The sequence below is a fragment of the Pagrus pagrus genome, assembly GCF_965226575.1.
Source record: "Pagrus pagrus genome assembly, chromosome: 15".
Classification (NCBI taxonomy): domain Eukaryota; kingdom Metazoa; phylum Chordata; class Actinopteri; order Spariformes; family Sparidae; genus Pagrus; species Pagrus pagrus.
In genome coordinates this window covers 25,417,105-25,442,435 of record NC_140199.1, presented here as the reverse complement: position 1 = coordinate 25,442,435, position 25,331 = coordinate 25,417,105, and the positions used below count along the sequence as shown (strand labels likewise).

At 41.1% G+C, this 25,331-nt stretch overlaps 1 protein-coding gene across 8 annotated transcripts in view; it reads right to left on the bottom strand.

Moving 5' to 3' along the window:
• The window catches only part of kcnma1a (potassium large conductance calcium-activated channel, subfamily M, alpha member 1a), a 159,027-nt gene that overhangs the window by 84,880 nt on the left and 48,816 nt on the right, over positions 1 to 25,331 (bottom strand). For all 8 annotated transcript variants that reach the window (XM_084375204.1, XM_084375205.1, XM_084375206.1 and 5 more), the window contains exon 3: positions 3,760 to 3,821. In XM_084375204.1, the coding sequence (XP_084231330.1) occupies positions 3,760 to 3,821 (62 nt within the window). The remainder of the gene's footprint in view (positions 1 to 3,759; positions 3,822 to 25,331) is intronic.

The window sequence follows — 25,331 nt, the reverse complement described above, 5'->3', positions numbered from 1 at the left end:
GAAGTAGACTCGCATAGAAATACACTTAAAATGTGTACTGTAACATACAAGATTTGTTGGAGAAATATTACTGTCAGAGGAGCTACAGCTCTGCAGGACAGCAAACACAGTTCTTAACTCTTCTCCCTTTTGTTGCCCTGCAGGTTTGATATTATGGCAGCAAACTTTATGCTTTCAACCTTCCTCCCTTGTTGTTTCGTAGATAATTTATTGATGTTTGCATATCTGTCAAGGAAGCATGTTCAAGTGTCAGGTTAACCCCGGCCTATTCAGTATGCAGACCGCAGGCCACATCCTGCCCAGAAGCAACCTCTTAGTGGCCCAGCATACATGCATCTGATATATGATGACATATGCAAACTACTAGTGCCACACTAGTGTATATTGTGTGTCCATGTATGTCTCACACATACAGTATATGCTTATAGTACATATGAGTCACTATACACTCCTTATTGTATATATTTCATCAGACTGCATCCAGAAGACATTCAAACTTTTGATGGTGACATTTACTGAAATTACTATAATTAATTTTTCAAGTCTATAATTTCACTCATACTTAAGTATGCTGCACACCATGTAATCTGCAGTACTTAGTTACTTTTAAAATCATAAATGATAACTTGGTTCTATTTGAATTCATATCTAAACCTTTCATCTGCATATTTGTTGTCAATAAAGCTATCAGATCAAAAACGGGCCAATGAAGACTGTGACATACAGACAAAAAACATAAAACTTGGAGAGGTGACCATGACCACTGAGCAGAGCAGCACAGGAGTTGGGAGACATCTGGACTGATGAAACAGAAACCCCTTTGATTGAATGCTGCTATTGCTAATTTTACATTAACCGTTAAAAATGAACTAATACTCTGCTCTTTAATATCAGTAATTTTAATTGTGATTGAGTAATATTTATTTTTTCCACCACTGCTAATGAGTGAGCCACCTCCCTTTGCTTTTCTCTCATCCTTGTTGAGAGACTCACATGCGTAGCAATGATTACAGTAGGTGGGATGTGCAGATCCTGTTTTTCTTCCCAAACCAACATTATCCACGTGTGATGCAGTTCCGACCATGCTTAGCAGCTTTTCAAACATCTGGCTATTGGCAGTCAGCAAGTAAGCAACAGGTGCTGGACTGAAAATATGTCACCGTCCACCCTGAAATGTAAAATTGTGGCAAACAGGCTGAGGAAAATGTCTGGCCAACCAACAATTCCTGGTTTTAAGAATCAGGCGCAAGTCGATTTTTAACTGAATAGCCTAGGATTGGCTTGTTTATGACATCAAAGTCATTCTGGATATCATTTGCATGCATTATACTGTAACCTTTCCATCAGTGAAGCACACAATACAGTGCAACATGTAAACAGTGTGGTACAACTGTCATTTACATTGATGACTTATTGAAGGTTTCATTTCACCCTAACTGCAATAAGAGCCTAGTGCCTGCACCCCACCACTTCTTTGTAGCAAGATTTGAGTCATTCATTGATTATTATTATTATTATTATTATTATTATTATTATTATTATTATTATTATTATTATTATTGATTTACATGCCCAGTGAGTGTTTCAGGAAATAACTCTGCATCCCTCACCTGAGTATTATAGGAAATATATCATTTGTCTCTTGATTCCCTTTTTCTAATGAAAATGTGTCAGAGACGAAAACAGGCGCAGAGCGATAGAGGAATAAATAATGAGAGGAAGGGATGTGGAGGAGGAAGTAAAGGTTGTTATCTTCAGGTGCAAATGGGTGACTGGATTCAAGCCAGGAATAATTTCCCACTGCTGCTGAGATAAGACTGTGGAAGTTGGATTGCATTTTAGATTTACTTATTTAGAGACTTTTACATCTACAGCCCTGTTTTAGACTCTGTTCCCTCAGGAGCACAATTTCAAAGTTCACAGATGTTGTATCAAAGTGAAAACAAACTGCAGGGTGCTAGCCATTACTAAGAGATAACATATGGAAAACCAGCCAACAGAGGAACAGAATATGATGAAAAAGTATCATACAGTTTTATGGTCAATTCGTTATGGTCTCTTTCCAATCAACACCCCATAACCGCAGGCAGTACAGCAAAGATTTGAGGCTTTATTTTGGTAAATAAACGGTGCATAAAATACTGCAAAATGCAGTCAAATGCACAGGGTATGTGTGTAGGGCACTGTGACACATCCTCTGTGATCTCATTGCCAGAGGCACGTGTAACAACTTCTACATAATTGGGAACAATACAATAAATCGCCTCCTTTGCTTTAATTAGAATCAGTGCACTCTGAGGCTCAGTGCTGTGAAAATGAAGGGAAATGTCGACTACAGAAGCTTCAGCTCTGAAGTCAGGAGGTGCACAACTGCCTTCAGCAAACATGAACAGTATAAAGTAGCACCTTAAATTAAATCAGCCTGGGGAAGATACATCTGACTGCTGCGTTCGGATGTTTCTTGCAAAACATCAGCCAGTGTTGTGGACAGCAGCAGCAAAAGCAGGCAACACATTTAAACCACAGCATTACATGTGAAACAAATAATAAAAAAACAAGAACAATAATAATAATATAAAGGTTGTGTGTAGGGCTGGGCAATATTTAAATAATATTGTGATATTTTTAGGCTTTATCGCAACATACAATATATCTACATGATTTGAAATCTCCTCAAAAGCACTTCATAAATGCTAGGTCTGGGTTTGTTGTTTCTGACCAAATACCTATATGGACATTCTGACAATATTGTGTCATCCCTACAATATAATTGTGACAGCATTGTAGGGATCACTATCGGTACTTTCACAATTTATACACACAATGAGATTTTTGATGAATAATCATCACTAATGTGGAATTAATGACTAAGTGGGTAAAGTAAGTATTAGAACAAGTAGAACAGTCTGATAAGTTCAGAAAATTACATCACTTTACTGTAATAAAGCCTTTAAAACCAGGAGAAGACTAGACTTAATGCCATACCAGGATATAATGATATCCAGAATCTAAGATGATATATATAGACTCCTATCATGCTAATAATATAATATTTATATATTAGCCTTCTGTATTTCATATTACATGTCAAAAATGTGTTGACAGGTAAAGTTTTTAGCTGCTGTTCACCTTTTACCTGATAGTTCAGCATTTTGCCGCCATACTCTGACTGTGGGACTCTTTATCAAACCAATGAGGCAATGAAAAATTCAAATAATCCCAAACTCTCCCTTTAAAAGTACAGTTTGAGTCTGGATGGTGTGAAAGTAGCTGCAGTGGTTATCGGAGAGATGCCAGGCCTGCAATCTGTCTCTGGGTGACTGCCAGCCAGGGATACGCATAAACTGACAATACACACACACTTACTCACACATAGAACAAGCTCCCCAACACATACTGTACCGTATCTGCCTGTCTCCTGTTACCATGGAAACTGACAGGCCTCCCATTGAAAAATCTTCAGATGCAGATGTGTGTGTGTATGTGTGTGTGCGTACTGTATGTGTGTGCATCACTGCTTGTGAGTACTTGTGTGGGGGTGTGAATATGTGCATTTGCATTTCAGAGACTGCAGCGTGTAGAGACGAGGGAGGACGCATGTGCACCTATCATTCAGATACAGTATGTAGGCCAATGTACATGAATCCAACAAACACATGCGAAGTTCATTTTATCTATATTTCATGATCAGTATAGCGGTTGGAGCATGTGTGAAATTTATAGTAACTTCAGAAGACATGTTATGAAATTGATACTCACTCTGAGGAGTCTATAAAGTATATCCCAAGGGCCCCGATGCTGAGCGCAAAGACTAACACCACCTGAGGAGAGAAAGACACAAACAAAAGAGAAATTATTTTCATGCAAAGAGGCAAAAGTCTTCAGCTCTGCTCATTAGTGCTCTCTGCGGGAAACAAGCTCTCATGTTGGGTTGGAGTGGACACAAAAGGCAACACTAGTTACAGTATCTGTAATTAAACAACGACTTGCGTCCTGTAGGTTTCAGAACATTGGACATTTTCTAAAAGCAAGCGCTGAATAATGAATGCTAACCACAGGTCAGCAAATACAGCCTATTGTGATGAGAGCACAATCATAGGAAGCAAAGAGAGGACACACATCTGTACGCACACAATGTGTGTGTGGAGTGTTGAGAGGAGGTGCTGGAGATGACCGCAGTTATCAGGGGTTGACATGCGCTCCTTAAGTACTACGCTGCATTGTGTGAGATTGTGACCCTGCTGGACTGTGGTCTTTATAATGTTTCAATGACTATATATGAAGTAAGGTAGGGGAACCTGGAGAACTAGCAGCAACAGCTGATCCACCAAACAAGCTGTTTAATCTTGAGTCTTAAAACATATGAGGCTACAGATTAAAGGTAACATTTTTAACTGCTAGATATCAGCATGAAACTTTCAAAGCAGATTACTTACACTAAGACTATCATCTTTGGTATTAGAAGTACAAAATATAGAAATAAGGCACTGCGTAATTAAATATGCATTCATTTGCATATTTCTGAATTCTGAACTAAAATAAATGCCTACTTGCATTTTCTTTTCTTTCGTTTTGTTGCTATTTTGGTTTTCTTTCCACTAGACTCAAATGAGGACATACTGTATGTTATGGAAGCAAAAAAAGATTTTAAAAAATGTATGTATGTATGTATGTAGAAATTGGCAGTTTGTCAGTGCAACACCACTGTCACAAATACAAATCACAGGTCTGTAGCAATTTGTCAGGCATAATGTAGGTGCTAACTACAAACAAAACTCATTAGGTCATAACAAAAGTTCACCCATGTGCATTTCTTTTTCCGCTCTTCCCCCTGATGTTTTGAAGCTTTGACATTATAAAAACATGTTGGTGAGCAGCAATGATGGGCCTGGAGCAACATCAATTATGATGTTCCAGAAACAACATCAGCATGGATTTGTTTTTGGACTGTGCATAATACTGACATGTAATGCATCACAGCATCACAATATAAATAAATAAATGCAATCCCAGAGAGAATAGTATAGCTATAGCACAACATAGACAAAAACAGAACCTTTCAAATTCAGTGAGAAACATAAAGACCTTGGATTAGTCATTAAAAGTAAATGTCAGTTCCTCTTGTCCCACATGCCTGGAAAAAATGCTGACATGTGTCACAATAACACCCTCCAGCAAACTGCACTTGCAAACACTCACATCACCATCATCATCACCACTGTCATCATAATCATCATCTTTGCAACAGCTGACCAATGTAGCGGTGCACAATACTTCCTCCCCTGCGATCTTTTCTCCCATTCAGCCTTCTCACAATAGGAGCCCACTGTCCCTGCTGATTGTGCCATTCATTATTGATGATGGGAGCTTGATTACTTTCATGTGATGGTCCTTTGGATTGATCCAATGCATTGTTACTGAGGTATTAAGTAAACACCCCCATACCCTTGCATTTTTAATGGTTTTGCTGCTTGAATGGAGGACGATGGCAATCCTGGCCACAGAGTCGTCCGGGGCTGGAATAACCTTACAAGCCGAAGACATCAATGATGCTCCACACAAAGGAGACGGGGGAGGAGGCTCAAGCTGGAACTAGATGATAACATCAGGCTTTTTGTATGAGAAGCTCTTGATTGGTCTGAAAAGGAAGGGGAGCAGTTGACCGGAGTGCATTATCTGATTCAAATTGACTCTACAGGAAATTAACACATGCATTTTTCCCACAAGATGGCATGGTTTGCTGATAGTGTGTTAGTAAATTTTCAGGTTCAAGGTGAACCTTTATCTCCTGCCACAACTGTACATGGTTGATGTTGCATTGTGGTTAACGTAGTCATCAGGTATTGATAAGGAAGAAGAATGTATGGAATACAAAAAGACGATTTTTCTGGTTCTGTTGCATCAATTTTTTCTCCTTTTTCTTTTCAACAACTGTCATGAGTCTGTGATTGACAGTTAAATTACTGAAGTACTTTTTTAATGTGGATATAATGACTAAGTGGGTAAAGGCAAGTATCACACCAGGTAGGAAAGTGAACACAAGTTCAGAAAATGACATCTTGTTACTGTAATGCTGCCTTTAAAACCAGGAAAAGACACAGACAACACTTATCACAATATAACAATATCCAAAATCCAATGATACATAGTCTCATATCATGATAAAGACATCATTTTGATATATTGCTCACTGCTCAGTCCTAATGCAGAACGATTTCACTGCACTGTAACCCCCTCCGACATAGAGAAGCACAATTTTAAGCATAGCACTTACATGCATGTGTGCATGTGTACACAGTGCATATAGATGCATGCACACTGACATTTCCTTGGAGCTAGTTTGTGCTTCTATGTAGCAGGGTCAAAAGGGCTGAGGAAGAGAAAGGCGAAAAGAGAGGCCTGGAGAAAAGGCCGAAGAGAAGTATGGCTAAAAAGCTGAGCAGTGAACAGTGAAACACCCAGCGATGAGCTGAGGAGATAAGAAGCATCATCATCTTAAACTGACCCAGTTATTCAACTGTGAATGCCGGTCCAACCCATCCCCCCACCCTCTCTCCCTCTCTCACACAATGTCTACGAGGCCTAGCCGTCGACCTCAAACCCACAATCAACTAAAGACAACCAACCGAGCAACCGCCACTGCGAATCAGGAGCAATGTAATAGCACGCAGGGGAAACCTACATCTACAATGATAATGTCAGAGGGGCATTCCCTACAGAAGAAAGTGTGAAATAAAAAAAAAAGAAACAGCAGCAGGAGAAGGATTGCTAAGTCTAGCTGTTGCAGCAGCTGTAATGGTTGTAACCTACCTAATGAGGCTGTCTAAATTTCATGATTCACATGTGAAGAGATGGCACCAGTGAGTCATTGTCGTTAGCAACAAACTGGAATATGTCGGCATCATGTCAGAGGAGCTGCCATCGGACGTGATGTCTATGTTTTCTCTTTAATAGCCGTGTAGGTTTTCATTGGTGTATCCCCTTCTATATTTGAAGTGCAAAGCTAAATCTGTCAGATGTTTTCCGAGGTGCACTTTAGCAGGCGCACTGAAACACTGGACGTGTAAAAGAGGGCAGCCAGAAATCGTGCATGTGTCCGTGTGCACTTCAAAGCGTGCGGGTTTCAGGTTCCAGTACTGCAAGTGGGCAAGAGGTGGCAGCTCTCACATGACACCATCAGAACTGTTCACACATAATAATACTAACTGACATGAATAAACACACGCGTGAGTCCGACGCTCTCAGTTTATTTGGCAGTTGAAAGAATTTTGAGAGATCATCACGGCTCGCCCATGAAAGGGATATTATGAAGTGCCCCGAAAACTAAGCTGAACGACTTCCTCCACCAGCATTGACCCTATCTAATGACTTCCTCTGTCCTTTAAGTGCACTCTGTGATGGGGAGAGAGTGGAGTCTCAGAGACATGTGGTGTGGGCTCACACCCTATGGAATAATCGCTTCACGTTAAGGCCAACTGCCCAGGACAGGAGAGTAGTGAGACGCTTCCTGTCTCTTCTGCATTTCAGTTCAAAGTCATCAGGATGACTTTTCTTTTTTGGTGGTGAGCAGCGAAGACACACCTTTGTGTATAGACAAACACCTGAATACAGAGGACATCTCTGGTTACAGTTTGGGGATATAAATAAAATATTTTCTATTGACTTCATATCTCAATATTGATATATGCATTCAGTGGGGACTTTATTGTATAAACCTGTCAGTGACACTGGTGTTGAACTGGCCTGCATTAAATCTAAAGGTCTTTCTGATATTTCACCCAGCACCATTTACAAATACGAGTGGGGGAATATTAGAAACATATTTCAATGTAATACAAACAACAACCTCGTAAAGTCAAAGTAATACCTCTCTGACAGTGTAATGAATAATAAAACACTCTGTGGTCTACATAAAGTAAATGTATTTATTACAGTTCTGGTATCACGAAGCAATACTCTACACAGTGATTGTATGTAAATTAATTTGAAACTGTTTATTGGTGAGAACCAGAAGGGTTTGTCTTGTTGAAGCCTTGGTTAGCAGGTGTAGTGGTTATGGCTGACAGGAGGAAGTCCTGTGATGTCATGGATTAGCCACAAAAAACACACACATATGGAAGAAGTCAGGGTACTGTATATGGAAGGGTCCCCACAATGACCCAGAAGACTGCTGTATATTTTAGTCCCTTAACCAACTGGTTATAAATGTAACCATGATGACAAATGTCCCTTAATCAAGACCATAATCAAGATAGTCTTCTAACATCAACTAAGCAGTTATTTTAACCCTAACCATGATCTTTCCATTACCCTCTCCCATGCCCTTAAGCAAAACCAAACTTTGAGCATAGCATTGTTATATGATAAACTAAACTATTATATTATTATATAATATAAATGCAACACTTATGGTTTTTCCTTTTTTAGACGTGAAAACTAAACTGTTTTAGTTAAAGGTATAGTTGGTAATGTTGGAGAGCTAGCAAGATTTGAAAGTGGCACCCCGTCTAAGCTCCATCCCCTTCTCCTCCTCCCGTCAGTGCTCCGTCCAAAGCCCCGCCCCCACAAACTTGAACGCGCATCAGACAGTCCGTCAGCAGGGCAGAGGAGAGCTGTTAGCATTGGGCTAATACAAGCTACAAAAGTAGCTAAGTTGGCTAACGTTACATATTTCATGAAAATAACAAATCCCCCCGAAGCAAAACAAATAATTACCTTTCCGACAGAAAGACAGCAACCTCTGCATCACTTCTGGAAGTGCTACTTTAGCTGCATTTTCTCTGCCATTGTTCTCTCTTGCTAACTCTGTTTCTTCTTCTTCTTCTGTTGTTTTATGGCTGTTGGCAAACAACTGTTAGGTGTGCATTACCGCCACCTTGAGACCTGGAGTGTGGATCTCCTGCTAACTCCATATGCAGTGTGCTGAATATATCCGGCAACGGTGACACGTGATGAGTGCGCGCAGGGAGGAGGGGGGGACAGAGGGGGGTGCAGGCAGGACGAGACATGAAGGCATCTGATTGGTTCTTTCAACTCGGACCGAGAGGCAGGGATTGGTCAGAGTTTTTACAGGCCTGCAGCTGCCACAGAGGTCTGATTTATTTCAGTCCTTTTCCTGAACACATTATGTATGGACTACTCTCAGGGTGGGAAGACCATTTCACCCAGTATAACAAAAAGTGTTTCTGAACAGGATTACCAACTATACCTTTAAGCGCATATTCGTTGAGGGAGTCCTTGTATTGTGACCAGTCCAAGGCAAACCTGTGCAATAATAATGTTGTTAAATCAGCATCTCAGTACACCACGCCTCACCTGTTAGGTGGCTGGGGTATCTTTGAGAGAAATCATTCTTTTGTGTGCACAGAAAATACATCTTTTACTTCAAAAGTGTTGCATTTGTGTTTTTGTTGAGTGTTTTGGGTTTTTTTTGCGATGAATGGTAACAGTAACAGTGATTTGCAATGGTTTTGGAAAGGACAGGCATATTATTTGTTGTTGTTTGTTGCTTTCAAAATAAAGTTTGCTGAGAAATGTTTTAGCTAGGTGTCAGAAAAGATCATGGTATGTGATGTGTTACATGATGTAAGTTCAGTACAGGAAGTTGAATATTGGTTTCACATGGGACACAAACCCTGGCCCACACGGTCAAAGTCCTGTGTTTGACCTTTTCCTTGCATCCCATTCTCCTCCCTGTGCAGTTTAGCAGTTTATACTACATTTGGTACTACACGTCATACAGGCACACACTTTTCCCACCTAGGTGAGACATGACACTGTTTCCTCTGGTGGATCAGCAGGTCTATTACATACATGAGACTGGGCTGACTCACATATCATCTCCATTAAAGCCTTGGCTCACAGATTATGGAGAGAAATTGGAACTTTTAATCTGAAGCTATTTTAGTTAATTTATAAAATAAAATGAAAATCGACTTGTGCAAAATATTAATAGAATCCAAAGCCTGGGGCTAATGAGGCAGCTCAGTTGTGATCTGATTTGCATGCTATTATTACAGAGCTGCTAGAGGTCTACATCAAAGGCAGGAAAACAAATATCCTTGCGGGTATTATAGTTAGGTGAGAAATCTGGACTACAACATCTCTGGTTTTCTTTCTGTCAAACACTGGAAAAAACACTTTCTAAGAATCCTAATGGGTTCCCCAAGATTACATGAGCGGGAATCCTCGCTGGGGAGTCAAGAATGCCCGTCAGTACTGTGTGGCATCAGGATAAGCTTGTTCATTAATCCGGCCTGGCTCTAGGTTAGCCAGAAAGAGGAGCTCCAAAATGTCCGATTGATGCCTCGGCCAGAAAGGATTTCAGAGGCCCACAGCCAAGGAAAGCTCTGGCCAAACCAGTGTACTGTTTCTGCTTTCCTTTGGCTTTAATCCATAACTCTATACATCCGCCTTTTATAGCAAGTCTCAAACAAACAGCAAGAGCTTAAGCATCTTCATTCATATTCCATACAGAATAATGCTCATGTTTGAAATAGATGCAACTCTACAACATTCCCTCACTCAGCAAATTGTCACAATGTTTGCACTGCAGAGCAAACATTTGCATCCACTACAAGCATTTGCATTCATAACAAATACTCCTACATTATCACACATGAGTCTCGCCCCGATGCAGATTTAGACATGAGAGGAAACGGAATCACGTGTCGCTGCACGGGGTGAGAGTGTGAGCCTCTCGCCGGGCGAGTGTCAACAAATGACGCCTCCATTAAACTTTGATGGCATACATCCATATATCAGTACGCATCAGGGTCTCCCCTTTCCGCCTCAAATAGCAGGGGCCTCTAGACGGCTACGCAGGTGGAGGTATGATCTGACATCCCGTCAGAAAAGAGAAGAACACACTCTGTATTCTGGTCACACGCTGCATAACCCAACCCGGACTACTGATTCCCAGTGTGAGTGAACAGATGTAGCACAGGCATACCAAATGATACCAGTGCATTCTCACCAGTTGGACATGAATTACCAAACGTGGACAGCTCTGTAAAGTCGATGGTAATAAATTATAAAAGGAGCCACACTTTTTTGTTCTCAGAACATGAATAAAGGACTAACAAAGAATAACAAACAGTGGATATATGTTGTTGACAGAAAATATATATATATATTTTTTTTTTTGATATTTTAGAGATTCGGGTCTGAGACAACCTTCACTAAAGACAATCCAGTCTGAGACTATCAAACTACTGGAAAGACTGAGACTGTCTGAGGCTCAGTCTGCTGATAGCTCGCCTCTGAACAGACTTTCCAATGACACGTATGCTAATTGCCACCTCCGTTACGATCGCACTCTCCTAATTAGAGCATCAAGCATCGAAATAGCCCTATTTTTATAAGCAAAACAGATGAGCAGAGTGCAACAGAGTTTAGCATGGTTGGCTGTCAACAGAACAGGGCCAATTATACCCCGACTTCAAATATGCAACTCATGAATTATGAGAGCGAAGGACAAAAACAGGCAGGATACAAGCTGAAGCCTGAGTAAGTTGTGCACTGGTGTGTGTCGGAGTTGTTTTCATCATCCCAATTCACTGTAGACTCCCAGTCACACTCGATTTTGGTGAAGTCTAATGGGGAAGAGTGTAAGACCAAAAAAGAATGACGGAGATATAAGATGTGAGAGATAAAGTACGAGCTAGTGCTCTTTTATGAAACGTCTACAATCAACGCTATTGTAGTATTTTAGGAATGCAGGACTTTTAAACACGTCTTTATCTGCTTTTAGTAGCTGTTTAACATACCTATTTTTAGGAAAAGAAGGCAGGAGAGTTTTGATATCTGATTTGTCTGGTGGCGAGGAGGAGGGAAAATAAGCTTCAACAGATTCTGTCTCTCTTCTTCTTCTCCTCCCACAGCTCCCTCTGTGTTAACGTCCAAGGTCACGCGGCGACTGTCTCTGGGGTGAATAGAGGATCGGTAGAAGAACGATGACCTACCTGTCCTTCAAGATTCATCTTTATCATTCAGCCACATTTCTCATTATTCAACATGCACCTGAGCTATGCTTTGCAAAGAAATTAACTTATACAACTTGTGCCTCTTGAGTTCAGAGAAACAAATCAAAATTTGTTAGATTTTTATATTTTCAAGGGGATGTTTTTCTTCTTTAGTTACAGATGATGAGATGTATCACAGATGGCAGCCTTGGGTCTAGAAAAGTGCGAGAAGAGTGAGATTTCCTTGATTCTGGTGCAACACTAGAAAAATCTGGCAGAAAATGGACTCATCAGTGACATTACAAATTTCCATTGTCAATACTGTTGCTGACATCATGACTAATGATTGTTCGGAGCACTACAGGAGCCACTTCCCCAGGAGCCCCGAGGAGGAACTTCCTGTTGCTATCTTATTGCGTCTGTCAGCCATGACAGGTAGCGCCTGGCAGAGCACTTTCCTCTTTAAGGTGAGAGGGGTAGATTTAGCTTCAAGGAAACAGGCACGACTCTGGTTGATGGAAAGAGATTGACAGAGACTGAATCACGATTCTATCAGCATTTTGTTTGCCTATAACAAAGATGGTGCGAAAGCTTCTTGTTTATTTGAGTCAGACATAGCAAAACTTGAAAGGCATTACTACTGGGACGCTGCCTGAATTTGACGTGTGAAAATACAAGCACGGTGTGAAATGTAACACTTTTTAGAGCGCTGACTCAGTTTAAAATGAACGTTGACATCGCCAACAGGACAGGTGCTGACAACACACAACAAGCAGACCTACACTCAGGAAAATAGTGATGGTTTAAACATTGTATTTTAATTAAATATAACTTTTCCACTAAAAGATTGAATTTTAAGTGTCACATATATGTTAGTTATTTAAAAGTAAATTGCTAGATGTGTACAGTGTGTAGTGCAACCATTTGAAATGCACTACTTTTAAGTATAATACTTGATTAATAAACTTTATGTTTATGTAGAAGTTCCACTTAACTTTAAAAAGTGAACTCAAACAAGCTCCGAGTCATTTTTCCTTGGCTATTTTTCACTATTTTCTGACATTTTACAGAACAAAGGATTAATTGACTAGTTGAAAAGACAAATATCACATTAATCGATAATGAATAGTTGAATAATCAATAGTTGCTGCACTAGTATTTATTTACTTAATGTTAAAAAATGACATAGTTCATTTGGTTTTGCTAAGTTTGGGTATTAATCAATTTATCAATTTAATGGAAAAAATTAAACCTACGATCATATCAAGTCTTACAGACAGTGTACAGAGCATTATCTCATCTTATATAACTTATATGACTCCAAGAAATGATCATAAATAAACGGACAGATCTCCCCCACCCTACACAATCACACACACACACACACACGCAAACACATACACAATGATTTTTATCTCTGTAAAGAAATTCAATGTCATAAATCAAACTACAACCGTTGATGCTGAACCTGAAATTGGCTCCATTTAACCCTTGTGGCCCTCAGGAGACAGATTCGCACACATATTGTCGTACCTAGGCAACAGACACAGTGATTGAAGGGGGAGACGGTGGGAGGGGGTGGGCATGAAGGAAAGCCTCTCAGGTCTGACAGAATGACAGCTCCTAAAATGAGCATCTGTCAGTGGGAGATGAAGAGGAGGCCCATAGGGATCCGTTACAGACGGACACGACAACCTGTCTGAAAAATCTCCTCCAAAAAGTTTCTTTATGGCATCATTAATTCATGAAAAGATCTATTTTAGCTTTGTGTGCATTATTAGGGATGTGTCATTGCCGAATTAAACCGTCCTCGCAGAGGTGGAGTTACGGTGCGAGACGCACAGTTCGCTCTAGATACTGGAAGGGCAGGGCACCCTTCCCTTCCTCTGCAGCATCCTGTGTCTAATGGCAGCCTTCCCAAGAGATCAACACTGTGACTGTGACCTTGAATGTTCGCAGAGGACTCCAAAAGGACAGAGGAGGAGACAAAGAGGGAGGAGATAGAAAGGTGATGATGACAGGAGATGGAAGGAGGAGAGAATATTAGAGATAGCCTCCTCCCCGTGGGACATGAGGAGCATTAGGAGGTGGCAGAAAATGGCTTGTGGCAGAGACAGAATGAGAGCGAGAGAGAGAGAGAGAGAGAGCAGCTGAAGAGAAAGAGGAGTGGAGGGATGGAGAATATTAGACCATGTCCTTAAGGCACAGCAAGAGCTTAAATGCCACAGCGTGTACGCGTGTGTGCATGTGTCTTCACCTCTTTGTGTGCGAGTGCGCGCATGATATTATGTGTGTGTGTGTGCTTGCGTCCATGAGACAGAAGGGAGGACCCCTCACTGGGATTATGCCAGCCTGGAGAAGATGAGACGATGCATGTGACCATCCCATGAAAGAGCGCTGACAGCGTTGGAGGGGAAAATTATTCAACTCAACCATCATATCCATCCTCCACCCGACATCCACCACATGAGTCTATATACGCTTCCTTTGGAAAACTGCAGTGTATCTGCAGAATATTGAATGGGGCTTTATAGGAAGCTGCTGCTACTGCATTGAGTTACCATAATGTCCATTATGCATATGTACCATAGCTAGAGGGCGACATTATTTTTAGTGATACTGTTCAGCTGTTAAAGTGAGGCCAACTCAACAAGCCACATTAAAGATTTATTGTGGGAGTTCAGTGGAGGCTCTCTGTCACAGAGTTATTACAGTTTTGTATTATTCATTAGTTTAATTTTTATTACATTTTTAATTTGTTTCCAGTTCAGGTTACTTTCAGTTCACTTTGAGAGTGGCTTTGCCTGTTCCAGTTTAAAAGGGTTTAGTTTTAGTTTAGTTATTAGAAGTCTAGTGTTAGTTTTAAGGGCTGCTGCTAGATTATTTTCTCTATTTGTCAACTAGCTATTTGATCTATAAAACGCCAGAAAAATGTGAAAAATGTCGACAAGTATTTGCTAAAATGTAAGATGACATCCTCAAATGTCTTGTTTTGTCCAAAAGAGATTCAGTTTATTGTCATAGAGGAGTGAAGAAACCAGCAAATGTTGTCATTTAAGAGGCTGGAATCAGAGAATTTGGACTTTTTTGTCTTAAAAATATTGATGAAGTCGATTAACTGCTTATCCAAATGATTGTCAGTTAATCCAACCACAAATCAATAATCACTGTAGCTCTATTAGTTTCAGGGTATTTTTAAATAATATGTCTTAGTTGGGCAAGGTTTAAAACGTTCGGAACAGGATGCTTATTGTACTGAAATGCAATACTAAACTTAACGCCAATTTCCTGTTATTATTTTAATTTTAGTTAGTTATGTAAGTAAGAACACAATATCATTTTTCTTACAAAAGTCTTGTTTTATTATATTTTTTAACTCCCTACAAACTAAGCTGATGAAGTGCCCCCTAGTTTTTATTTTTCAGTTAACTAAAATGTTTTGTCGCATGAGTTTTAGTTTTAAGGTTGGTATTAGTTTACTATGATATTTGGTTCTGTGACACAACACCACAGACCTATGAACTCTGGGTAAAGTGTGGCTTTTTGCTGCAGGATATTGCCGGTCCGCATACTTGGAGGAGGAACATGACAAGGACAGCATTCAGCACCGAGACCCAAATCTTGGTTTTACTGCTGAAGGAAAAGACAATAAAATAAAAAAGCTGACACATTTTTGCTTCTTAAGTTTGCAGCCAGGCACTGCGAGCTATATTTGTCCCTTATCTATGCTGACTGTCCCAGCCTGAAAACATTGAAATAAGCAGTGTTTTATCACGGCCGACTCAAAAATGTAATGAAAAGATAACAAGCAGCGCTCATACAATAAAAATATTATATTCATGACTGTGGATGATGCAATTCTGATAAAATTCAAAATATAGATTTACCCTTGTTGTATTTATTGTATTCGGGCCCTCATGTGCAAGTAATGTGAAAATGAAAACGAGCAGACATCGTCTCCTCTCTAATCCAGCTTTCCAAAACACTAATCAACCTGATGAGGGGTGGTAAGGTACCGCTTTGTCCAGACATGGGTGGGCCTAGCTCCTATTGTGGGCAGTAAATGTGCTGAAGCAGTCGCTGTTGAGCCATCCTGATCTGTTTTACTCGGAAACTGTCACAATCTTTACAAACAGACCACTGATGCTTGATCATTTGCCAGCTGAGCTAACTGCTACCTCGTCGGTGAGCTACACAGGTTTTTCCTTTTCATTTAACAGCTTTAAGTACCCATCACTAAGTTCCCATTGCCCTAATTTGCCAGGAGTGTTGCTATTTTGGGAGGAAAGTAGCTCCTTGCCAGATTAGGTCATGCATGCATTGCATATCATTTTTGAAGCGCATCCCGTTCTAGTGAAGGGAGGAGGCTACAGTTGTTTTGGAAGCGATATGATTATGGCCCTTTTTGGGTAAATCAGCCATACCCTTTTAATGCAGAGCTTCCCTGAGTCAAAACAACACCTATATCCCCATGGCTGCTAGATTTGTGACTTGTCACTCTGCAGTCATTATATCAACAGTGTAATAAATCTAACACAGTGTTAAGAGGTGCCTAGTCATCAGCTGAGACGGCTACAAGCTGAACACACAGTCACCAATAACATATTTTCATTATTAGGTGAGTAATACCAAGGCTAAAGACTTTGTGGGGCAACAACAAATTAAATATACCACCCCCCGTGCTATTATTGATTCATGCCTTTGGTGCTGTTTTATTCAAACTCAGACAGAGTGGCTGCATTAATGCAGTTTAATCGTGGATGCAGCATTTAATGGACGGTTTGAGAAAGAAACAGGATTATCCTAAAGAAACAAGCCGGTGGCCTGAGAGAATACAAGGTTGAAGGTGTATTTCCTCCTCGAAATGAATCATGTTAATCATCATTATAATCAGAGTAAATAGAATGATTAATACACATAAGGTATTTCCTGCTCAATTTGTCAATTCACTGTGATTTGTAAACACCTCTGTCCAATTTATTTCGCTCCTCGATTTTTAATCTCAGTATTGTTAGAAATCTAATGTGTGCAATACATCAAGCAATAGCAGGCTTGACATTTACATACCTGGTACAATCATCCCATCAGATCTATAAAACATGGCCGCTCTACCTACAGTAGGAGAAAGGAGAGTCCACCGTATGAATACTAAAAGGTTGTCTTTAAAGTGGCATACCCTCCATCTGCTCTACAGGTCATAATGTATTCAGGTCACTACACTGTTGTCCAGGCACCGGTCACTGCCTCACAATTCCATTATGTGCCTTTAATCATAGCATAAATCATCCCTGCCATCGTTAATAATATCAGAACTTGATCACACCAACCCCATTTCTATTACAATGCATGCAGAGCAATTACTTTGTCTGATGCATATTGCAGAATTCAGCAGAACCTTTCATCCTGTTTCAAAAGATGTCAGACTGCATTTGGCTGCCAGGAGACAAGCCAGGCCGGCCAAAAATGGAATTATGAACTTCAGCTTCCCTTTCTTATAAGGCAAATTGATCCATCTGAATGATAAAACAATACAGCTGCATCACATCCTGTTATTTTTTTTTAATCTATTTTTTTTTCTATATCACCAAGAGAACCACCCCCCCATACTCCACAGGCGCCTAGGTTTCATCTCGGAGGAGACGCAGCGGTGACATGATCTTTATCTAATTAAATCAAGGTTTCGTTTAATTTCCTGAAGGTTAATGAGAAGTTTATCGTCGGCGTCAGAGCCCACTTTTCACTCGCCAACAATCCAGTGGCTCCTGATAAGGTGGAAAGCTCGCTCGCAGCAAGGTGAAAGCTGAGACTAGCATCCGCAGAGACGGAAAAGCTGTATTAGTATTCTGTGTTTGTTGGCAGGCTACGTGTAGAGCGGAGAGCAGCACCATCTCGGTGTATCTCTCCGCTGTTTGCTCTCTGCCACATTAGATCAAGCCCTACACACAGCTGTCCGGCTCGGTCAATAAGATGGGTGGAAGCCTGGAACCTGCCATGAATGACCTTAACACGTCTTTAATACCTTCACCCATCAGCAGGAGGGATGAAGGTGTCACGCTGCAACACTGAAAGCTTTCACCAAAGAAGACAGTTGGATGTGAGGAGTTGAAGCCTCTCATACTGTACATTATTGAAAACAAAGCCAACATATTTAATATTCAATTTCACTGCTACTTACCGGGCCCTCAGTAAGCTTTTGTATTTTGGAGATATGGCAGGGGAGAGGAACAGAAGGGTAATTTGCTAATGGTTTCCGTTCCTTTGCCTTTTGGGGTATATATTGTTAATTCCACTTAAGTCATACAGTTATTCATTCAGTAGATAATTAATAGTCTCTCTAGCAAAACGATAGCTAATCCAACTCCAGCAGAGAAAGAAAGTAAAGGATTTGACTCTCCCAGTTACATAAAGTCTATTTTTAAATACAGCTACACATGTTGAACGTGTCCACAATAACTGCATTTTTATTTCATAATCACAAACAATCAAAGAAATTGGCCAATTTATTTCATACTTTTGCAGAAGAGGTCAAGGTAATAAAGCTTTCATCTTCTTTCTCACGGAGCACCAACCCTTATTAAGAAGACATCGAGCCAAACTCCACCTCTCACCTTTTCGACTGATGATCGTCTACTGGTGTGATTGATTGTTGACTAGCACTGACACCCGTATCAATATTCAATATCCAACACACTTGTCAGTGAAAAGTTCAGCTGTCTGCTGCCTGGACGCCAGTCTGCTCCCTCTGTGACTGAGGATTTCATAGGTTTTATATCAGACACAAGCCTTTTACAATCCACCGCTCCAAAGTGCCACATAAAGCACCTCTATATATACATTCCTGACTTCAAACTGGGGGAGGGCTGTTGCAATGTGTCCATTAATTCAGTTTGGAACAATAACTACAACAACCAGTCTGACTGAGAAGCAGCCTGACAACAGAGCAGGGCTTTGTTACCTTATTTGAGGGTTGCCTCTGGTTGAATCCTTGACAACTCTACATAATTTAAAAGCATATACCTCATGAATTTTCTATGTAATTCATTTTAAGGTCACGATATAATTGAGACAACAGCTTTTTTTTTTTTCATCACAGAAGCACGTGTGCACAATATGAGGTGAGAAAGAACATTTTTATCTAGTTTGTGTCCCTGTTTACTGATTCAGTGTCATTGAGAGGTATTCATACTCAGAACTTTTGATGATAAACTCCAAAGAGTTACCTTTTAGAAGAGACTAGGACCATGACTGGAATCACAAGGGTTGAAGAACAGTAAGAAGTGCTTGTTGAGGGCCTATTCCCATTCTCAAGGGTCAGTTCACTAGCCTGGCATTGCCAGACCAATTCAGAAGTGTTAACTTTAGGTTTATTTTTGATTTCCAAGATGCGTCATCAATGGGCACAGACCAAAATCCCCCTGGATGCAATTGAACAGACCTACAACTTATCACGAGCAACAAAATGCTTGACGTACTGCTGAGCTAAGTAGCACGACAGCAGAATATGCTAAGCTCGGAGCACAGATGAAATGTAAGCTTGTTAGCTCCCACTGAATCATGGTTTAAAGACGATAACTAGCTACTCACGCTACATGAATACAGTTTTGTTTGTATTAGCTTTGTTATAATGTCGTCAACTGAATACTATCACTACTTAGAAGCTAGCTTCAGTCCATGGTAACCACTGACTTTCCACTGAAAAGACACCAGTTAACGCGGCCATTCTTTAAAATGAAACACCGGCCATGCAGTAGCACCCTAGCCTGGCGAAAATAGGAAAAACTTTGGAATTTGGCCTTAAATCATCGCTCCTGGTCCTCCAAATTAAACACCTTCATATATTGTTGGTATCTGAACCAGCCCTTCGAGCTCTAGGAAGGATAGGAGCACCCAGAGATGGTGTAGAGAGAAGAAAATAAAAATAGAGACAGACAGAGGACACAAAGCTCATTCCTGTGAATAAGAGATGTGATGTTGCCACAGTGATGTGCCACTTGTGGGAATAACTGTGAATGCAATGTGCCAGAGAGACACATACAGCGGCAGCAAAGTAATAAAGGGGGATCACAAAACCAAGACATCGTTCAGTCTTCAGAGGCTGTGATGGGCTGGCCTTTTAGCCCCTCTGTCAGAGGCAGTTTTATGCTTTTCTTACTTCATCTAAGTGCCCCTATGATGGAGCTCTCTCCAGCTACTGGGTTACACGCTATCTATCAATGGGATTATTTCAAAAGACAGGAAAGTAAATGGAAGAAGCAGTCATTTAAAGTAAAGAAAATAATATCTCACAGTGCAGAAATGATGCGTTTTCTTGGAAAGTAGGGAGGGTTGTCTGCCATCATGCGTGTGAGCAGGTTCAGGAGCTAACGTGTGACAGAGCTAAGGCGGTGGATCAGCTCTTTACCAATCAACGTACTGTCCTGTTTACCCCAACAGTTTTGGAATGCAATTCACTTATACACCACTGTCATGAATCCAGACAGCTGTGCACATGCATCAAAGTCTTCTCTGGTCTCTTCGTCTCTGTCATGATGGTCGTTTGGCTGGTAAGCCTGGTTCCGTTGCTCACTTGCCCAGTTCCGATTCTGTGCCCATTCATGCACCGCTCCCCACCAGCATGCCCCACTTGGAGCCTGAAAACCTCTTCCTCCCGGCGGCTCATTGCGCCTGTGCAAGCCATATAAACACTTGAAATCTCCCATTGGTCTGAGAGCCCAGTCTGGTCTGGGCAGAGTCAGCAAGCTACACAGCTAAGTGAGCTAACTAGGTAATGGAGGCTATAGCTCGTAGCAGTTACATGTTTCTTTAGCAACAAGAATGTTGCTAATTACATAGTACAGAGTACTTTAAGATAAAATACTTGCATTATGTTACTTTAACCTGAAGGATAATTTCTCACGATCTTCACTTTCACTGTGCCTGACCTCAACTTTAAGTGCAGGCATTTGTATATCCCATAATCCCAATGAACACACAAGTGTGCATGTAGCCTACATACACTACACGTTACTCATTCAAGCACATGCTTTGGCTTTTGTCCTTGCACACAGGATGGACTGATAAGAAAGTAAGACTTTAAAATATGTTTCGCTGGTGTCAAAGGAGAGGAGAGGGAGAAGGAAGTGAGCAAAGTCACACTGCTTCTGGTTCTTCTTTGATGCATTGAGGCTTTGAAGTCAACGCTGATGCAATTTAGGGCCGGAGGCAGAGGCAGACCTACAAACCATTTAATTAGCACCTTGCCATGGCTCCTTATGTGAGACTGCTACAGTAACAAGGCCAAAAAAATGTCTCCGCTTCTTTGATTAACACACAACCAAGACTAGACTTTGTAAGAATATTTGCCTGGCAAAGCCTAAAAGGAACAGGAAAACATGTGGCACCCAGAGAAAAAATAACCCAAGGATGATTGAACCAAATTAACCATATTAAAACTGAAAGAACAGCTGCAATTATGCATTTCAGCCTGTAAAAACTCTAAAAGATCTATATCTAGATCAATCCCAATATGAATTTCCATCTTGCTTTAATTTGTTTTCATTACCTTTTCCCCCCCATATTTCATTTTCACCTGCCCACTCATACAATAATCCTCCCTCCCCTCCTTCCTGTGCCTCTTACATCACTCGCAATCGTCCTCAAATGATCTCATGGAAACTCTGAGCGGCGAGCTGGTGGAGGTGATGTGTCTTTTAGGGACACTGTGTGGCCGTCCCATCCCAGGAAACAGAATCCCAGTGGGGGTAAACGGATCTGAAACCTGGCTTAGCAGATGGTCCCCACGGTGCTGACTCTTCTGATAAGCAATTAGAAGCGCAAACATGACCCCAGTGACAACAGCATATTCAGAACGAACATGAGAGCTCATCTACGACCCGGTCGGATGCTGTCACAGGAGTCAAAGGACGGTCAAAAAAGATTGAAATATGAAGCATATAATGCAGCGATGCCTACACACTGAGAGCTGGCACTCAATCATTCACCTTCGGAGGCTCTGCGCAGCACAGTAGGGAGGTGTTTCCCATCAATATAAAACATTATGTGACAGTTGCTTTTTTGTTGCCTCTCAGCTCGGTTTTAGGAGGAGTTGAACCATATCATCTATCTTCCACCGGTGATGTTGCTGCAATAATAACCTGTCCACCCTATAAAGCAGAGGTAGGGATGCAGTCAGCCCCATCTCCAATGATCCTTTCACTCCCACACTATCTCTCTCTGTGTGACTCAGACCTGCTGCTGATGTATAGATGGTGAGACAGACTGAGAAGAGGAGGCAGTTCCCGCTCTACAAAGCAATTGACATGCAGCATACAAAGCCTTGCACCAAGAAAATGTTGAATGTTAATAATTTGATACTTCATCATTCCCCTCTGGGAAATTCTCTTAATGCTCAGGGAGTACGGAGCAGAGAGTGAGTAAGAGGGCAACACCTACAGCACTGAGCTGGGAGGTATTCATTTTCCTCCTCCAGGAGCCCCTGGGTCAGTTTCCATCATTTAGTAGCAGATGCTGATTTATCTTTGCTTGCACTAAGGAGACTCCAACTGAAATCACAATTTGTCTTTCCTTTGTGCAGTCAGGGATGAAAAAAAGGTCTTTCGGGATATGTCAGAAATGCTCCTTTAGCCTTTAAGTATGAATTATATATGAACTAATGAATGACAGATGAGCAGGCAAGGGTAGCGAGACACAATGTTAACAAAACTTGCACTAGAAGCCAGCAAAGGACCGCTAGAAATAAGGTAGTTTATCCTCTACAGTAATGCGCTTCTGCATCGGTGGGAATAATAAAAGAAAACACTTGTTTAATCAGCAGTATTGCATCCTGAAGAAATGTTCATTCTTTGCTAATCTTGTCCATAATCCTGTTTTTGCAAAGCTTTGAAGAAATGTGCCTGCCAGTGAAAGCGGTGTTTAATTGCGGTTGGATCAATGTGATGCTGCAAGTTCTGATCCATTTGGTGTGCGTCATCCCAGAGACACTGAGTCACTCAGCACCGTACCAGGCAGCCATGACAAAGACGAGACAGGGGAGCGCTGTCCTTGGAGGTGACAGGGGGCTCCAGATGAACGTCTGCATCCACTGTGACTGGCTGCTTAGGTCTCGCTCTGTGTCGGCACGCAATTTCCTACCCGTCTGTCCGTTTGTCTATTTGCCTGACGACTGTTTGCTTTGTGGCGGTGCGCCTCTGTCTGTCTGTCAGTCTGTCTGTCAATCTCTCTGTTTCTAGCCCGCAGTCTAATACGCTTGTGATTCTAAATATAATCTCATTTCTGACCACCTTGTCACTCCTCTGCCTGAGGTTTCAGCGGAGCATAAATAATCATATTGTGAAAAGTAAATAGAACATTATTACTCCAGTCACTTGCCAAGACTCAAGGAGGGCGATATTTTAATTATCTAATAGCACGGACGACTTGTTTAAAAGCTACAAGAACTTGTTGCAATTAGCTAAGTGATTTTGGTTTTCCTTGTGACACGGTCCAAGGGCAATGCCACCGAGCGGGTCCCGCAAACAATAGCTAACACTTGTAACATACATTTCGGTTGCAGGGGCAGGAGTCTTTTCTCTGGGCCAGACTAAAGGAAACAAATGAACATGTGCTGTCGCCACAGTGTCTCAGACATATTGCCTTATAAGTCACAGGTGACTTTGATCTAATAAGGAGCCGGCTAAGTGAAACATCACTCCTGCGTCTGCTCTCTTGACCTTTTCAGGAGGGAGTCTGAGGAAGACTGGGACAGACAAAGGGGACACGGGGTGCAGCGAGAGGAGACAGGTGTAGGTCACTGGCACTTTAGTAATAGTGGCTCAGGTGGTAAATGCACAGGTTAATAGATTGGGGAGAGAAAGAACAAGCAATGATGAGTCATCCCGCTGGACGGCTCAGAGTTACGACGGGCCTTAAAGGAGAATCATTCATGGGGACAAAGTGAGATGAACCATTTCAGAGTTGTAAAACTTTCTCTAGTGTGCTGCAAATTAAAAGCAGCGTAATGATGATCAATGAAAGGAACACAGTAAGAAATTCAACAACCACTAGTACACTATAGTGTGAGTAATGTTATCCATTAGCTGATACAAACTACTATATTTAGCCGTGGTATAAAATTCAAATTCAATTTATTGAATCTTTCTTCTCTGGTTTATCTTACTGTTAAGTAACTCTAGCTGTACTTTTTCTCACACCCTGCACTCTTCTTCTACTCTTACGTGACAGAATTTCAAATGGAATGTTTTCTGGATAATATGATCCAGAGGCGCTGTGCCTGTACCTACATATTCATGCTCAGATGTGCAGCACTATGTCGGCTTGCTAAGTAAGAAAGCAGCGTGTGAATTTATACCAGCTGAAACGATGCAGTGCGATGATGGCAGGACACCCTGTTGCTTTTTTCCTCATATGACATCCTGCTTTCCCTCTCATCCCCTCCTCCTCCTCCTCCTCATCCTCCTCCTCCTCCTCCTCCTCCTCCTCCCCCTCCTGCGACACTCCTCCACCGCTCAGTGCACGACTTATGTTTCTTATGTGGCGGCAGCCCAGAAAACCCAAGCCAGGGGCTGCCTTCACACTGCTGACCTGTTGGCCGTGGTATGAAAACACATTCTGAACCGACACTAAATCCAGTGACATGCAGAACTAATTCAAAGACCGCAACCAATAAAAATGTAAAAACAAACATTTATCACATCATTACATAAAACTGAAATACAAACACACATTCATATCATAATATAATTATTCAACTAAGATATATACTAAAAATAATGTATTTTATAGTGTATAAATGTATAAATGTGTACTTGTGCTTTGCTGTTCTAAAATGTGCAACATGTAAGAATTTAAGTTTAAAAAAAACATTAAGAATTAGCTAAAATACTGCAAATAAATAACGTTTTAACGCTATTTCAAAGCCCTCGATGTATTGTGTTGCAGAGCTATCTACTGAAGTTAGCATGTTAACCAGCTAGCCCCAGCCCATCCTTCTTCATAATACCACTCCCAGCTCCCAGTCCAGACTACTCGCTGCACGGCTAACTGGGCTAACTAGTTGACAGCAGCTGCAGTCAGCAGCTACAGTTAGAAGCTGTTAAGTGATATGCTCCCCCTGGTGGCCACTTACAAACTGCACTTTTGAACACAGAAGTGATTCTCTACTTTGCACTTTTCAGAATTAAGCTAAAACAATAAAACAAAACTTTATTGAATTTAATTGAATTCATGACGAGATATGCTGCTACCCTGTACTTAGGCACACATTGGAGATGTCAAATTCAGCCTGCGCGAATGCTATCATGCTGATGTTTAGCAAGTATTATGTTAGCATGCTAACATTTGCTAATTAGCACTAAGCCCAAAGGCTGATGG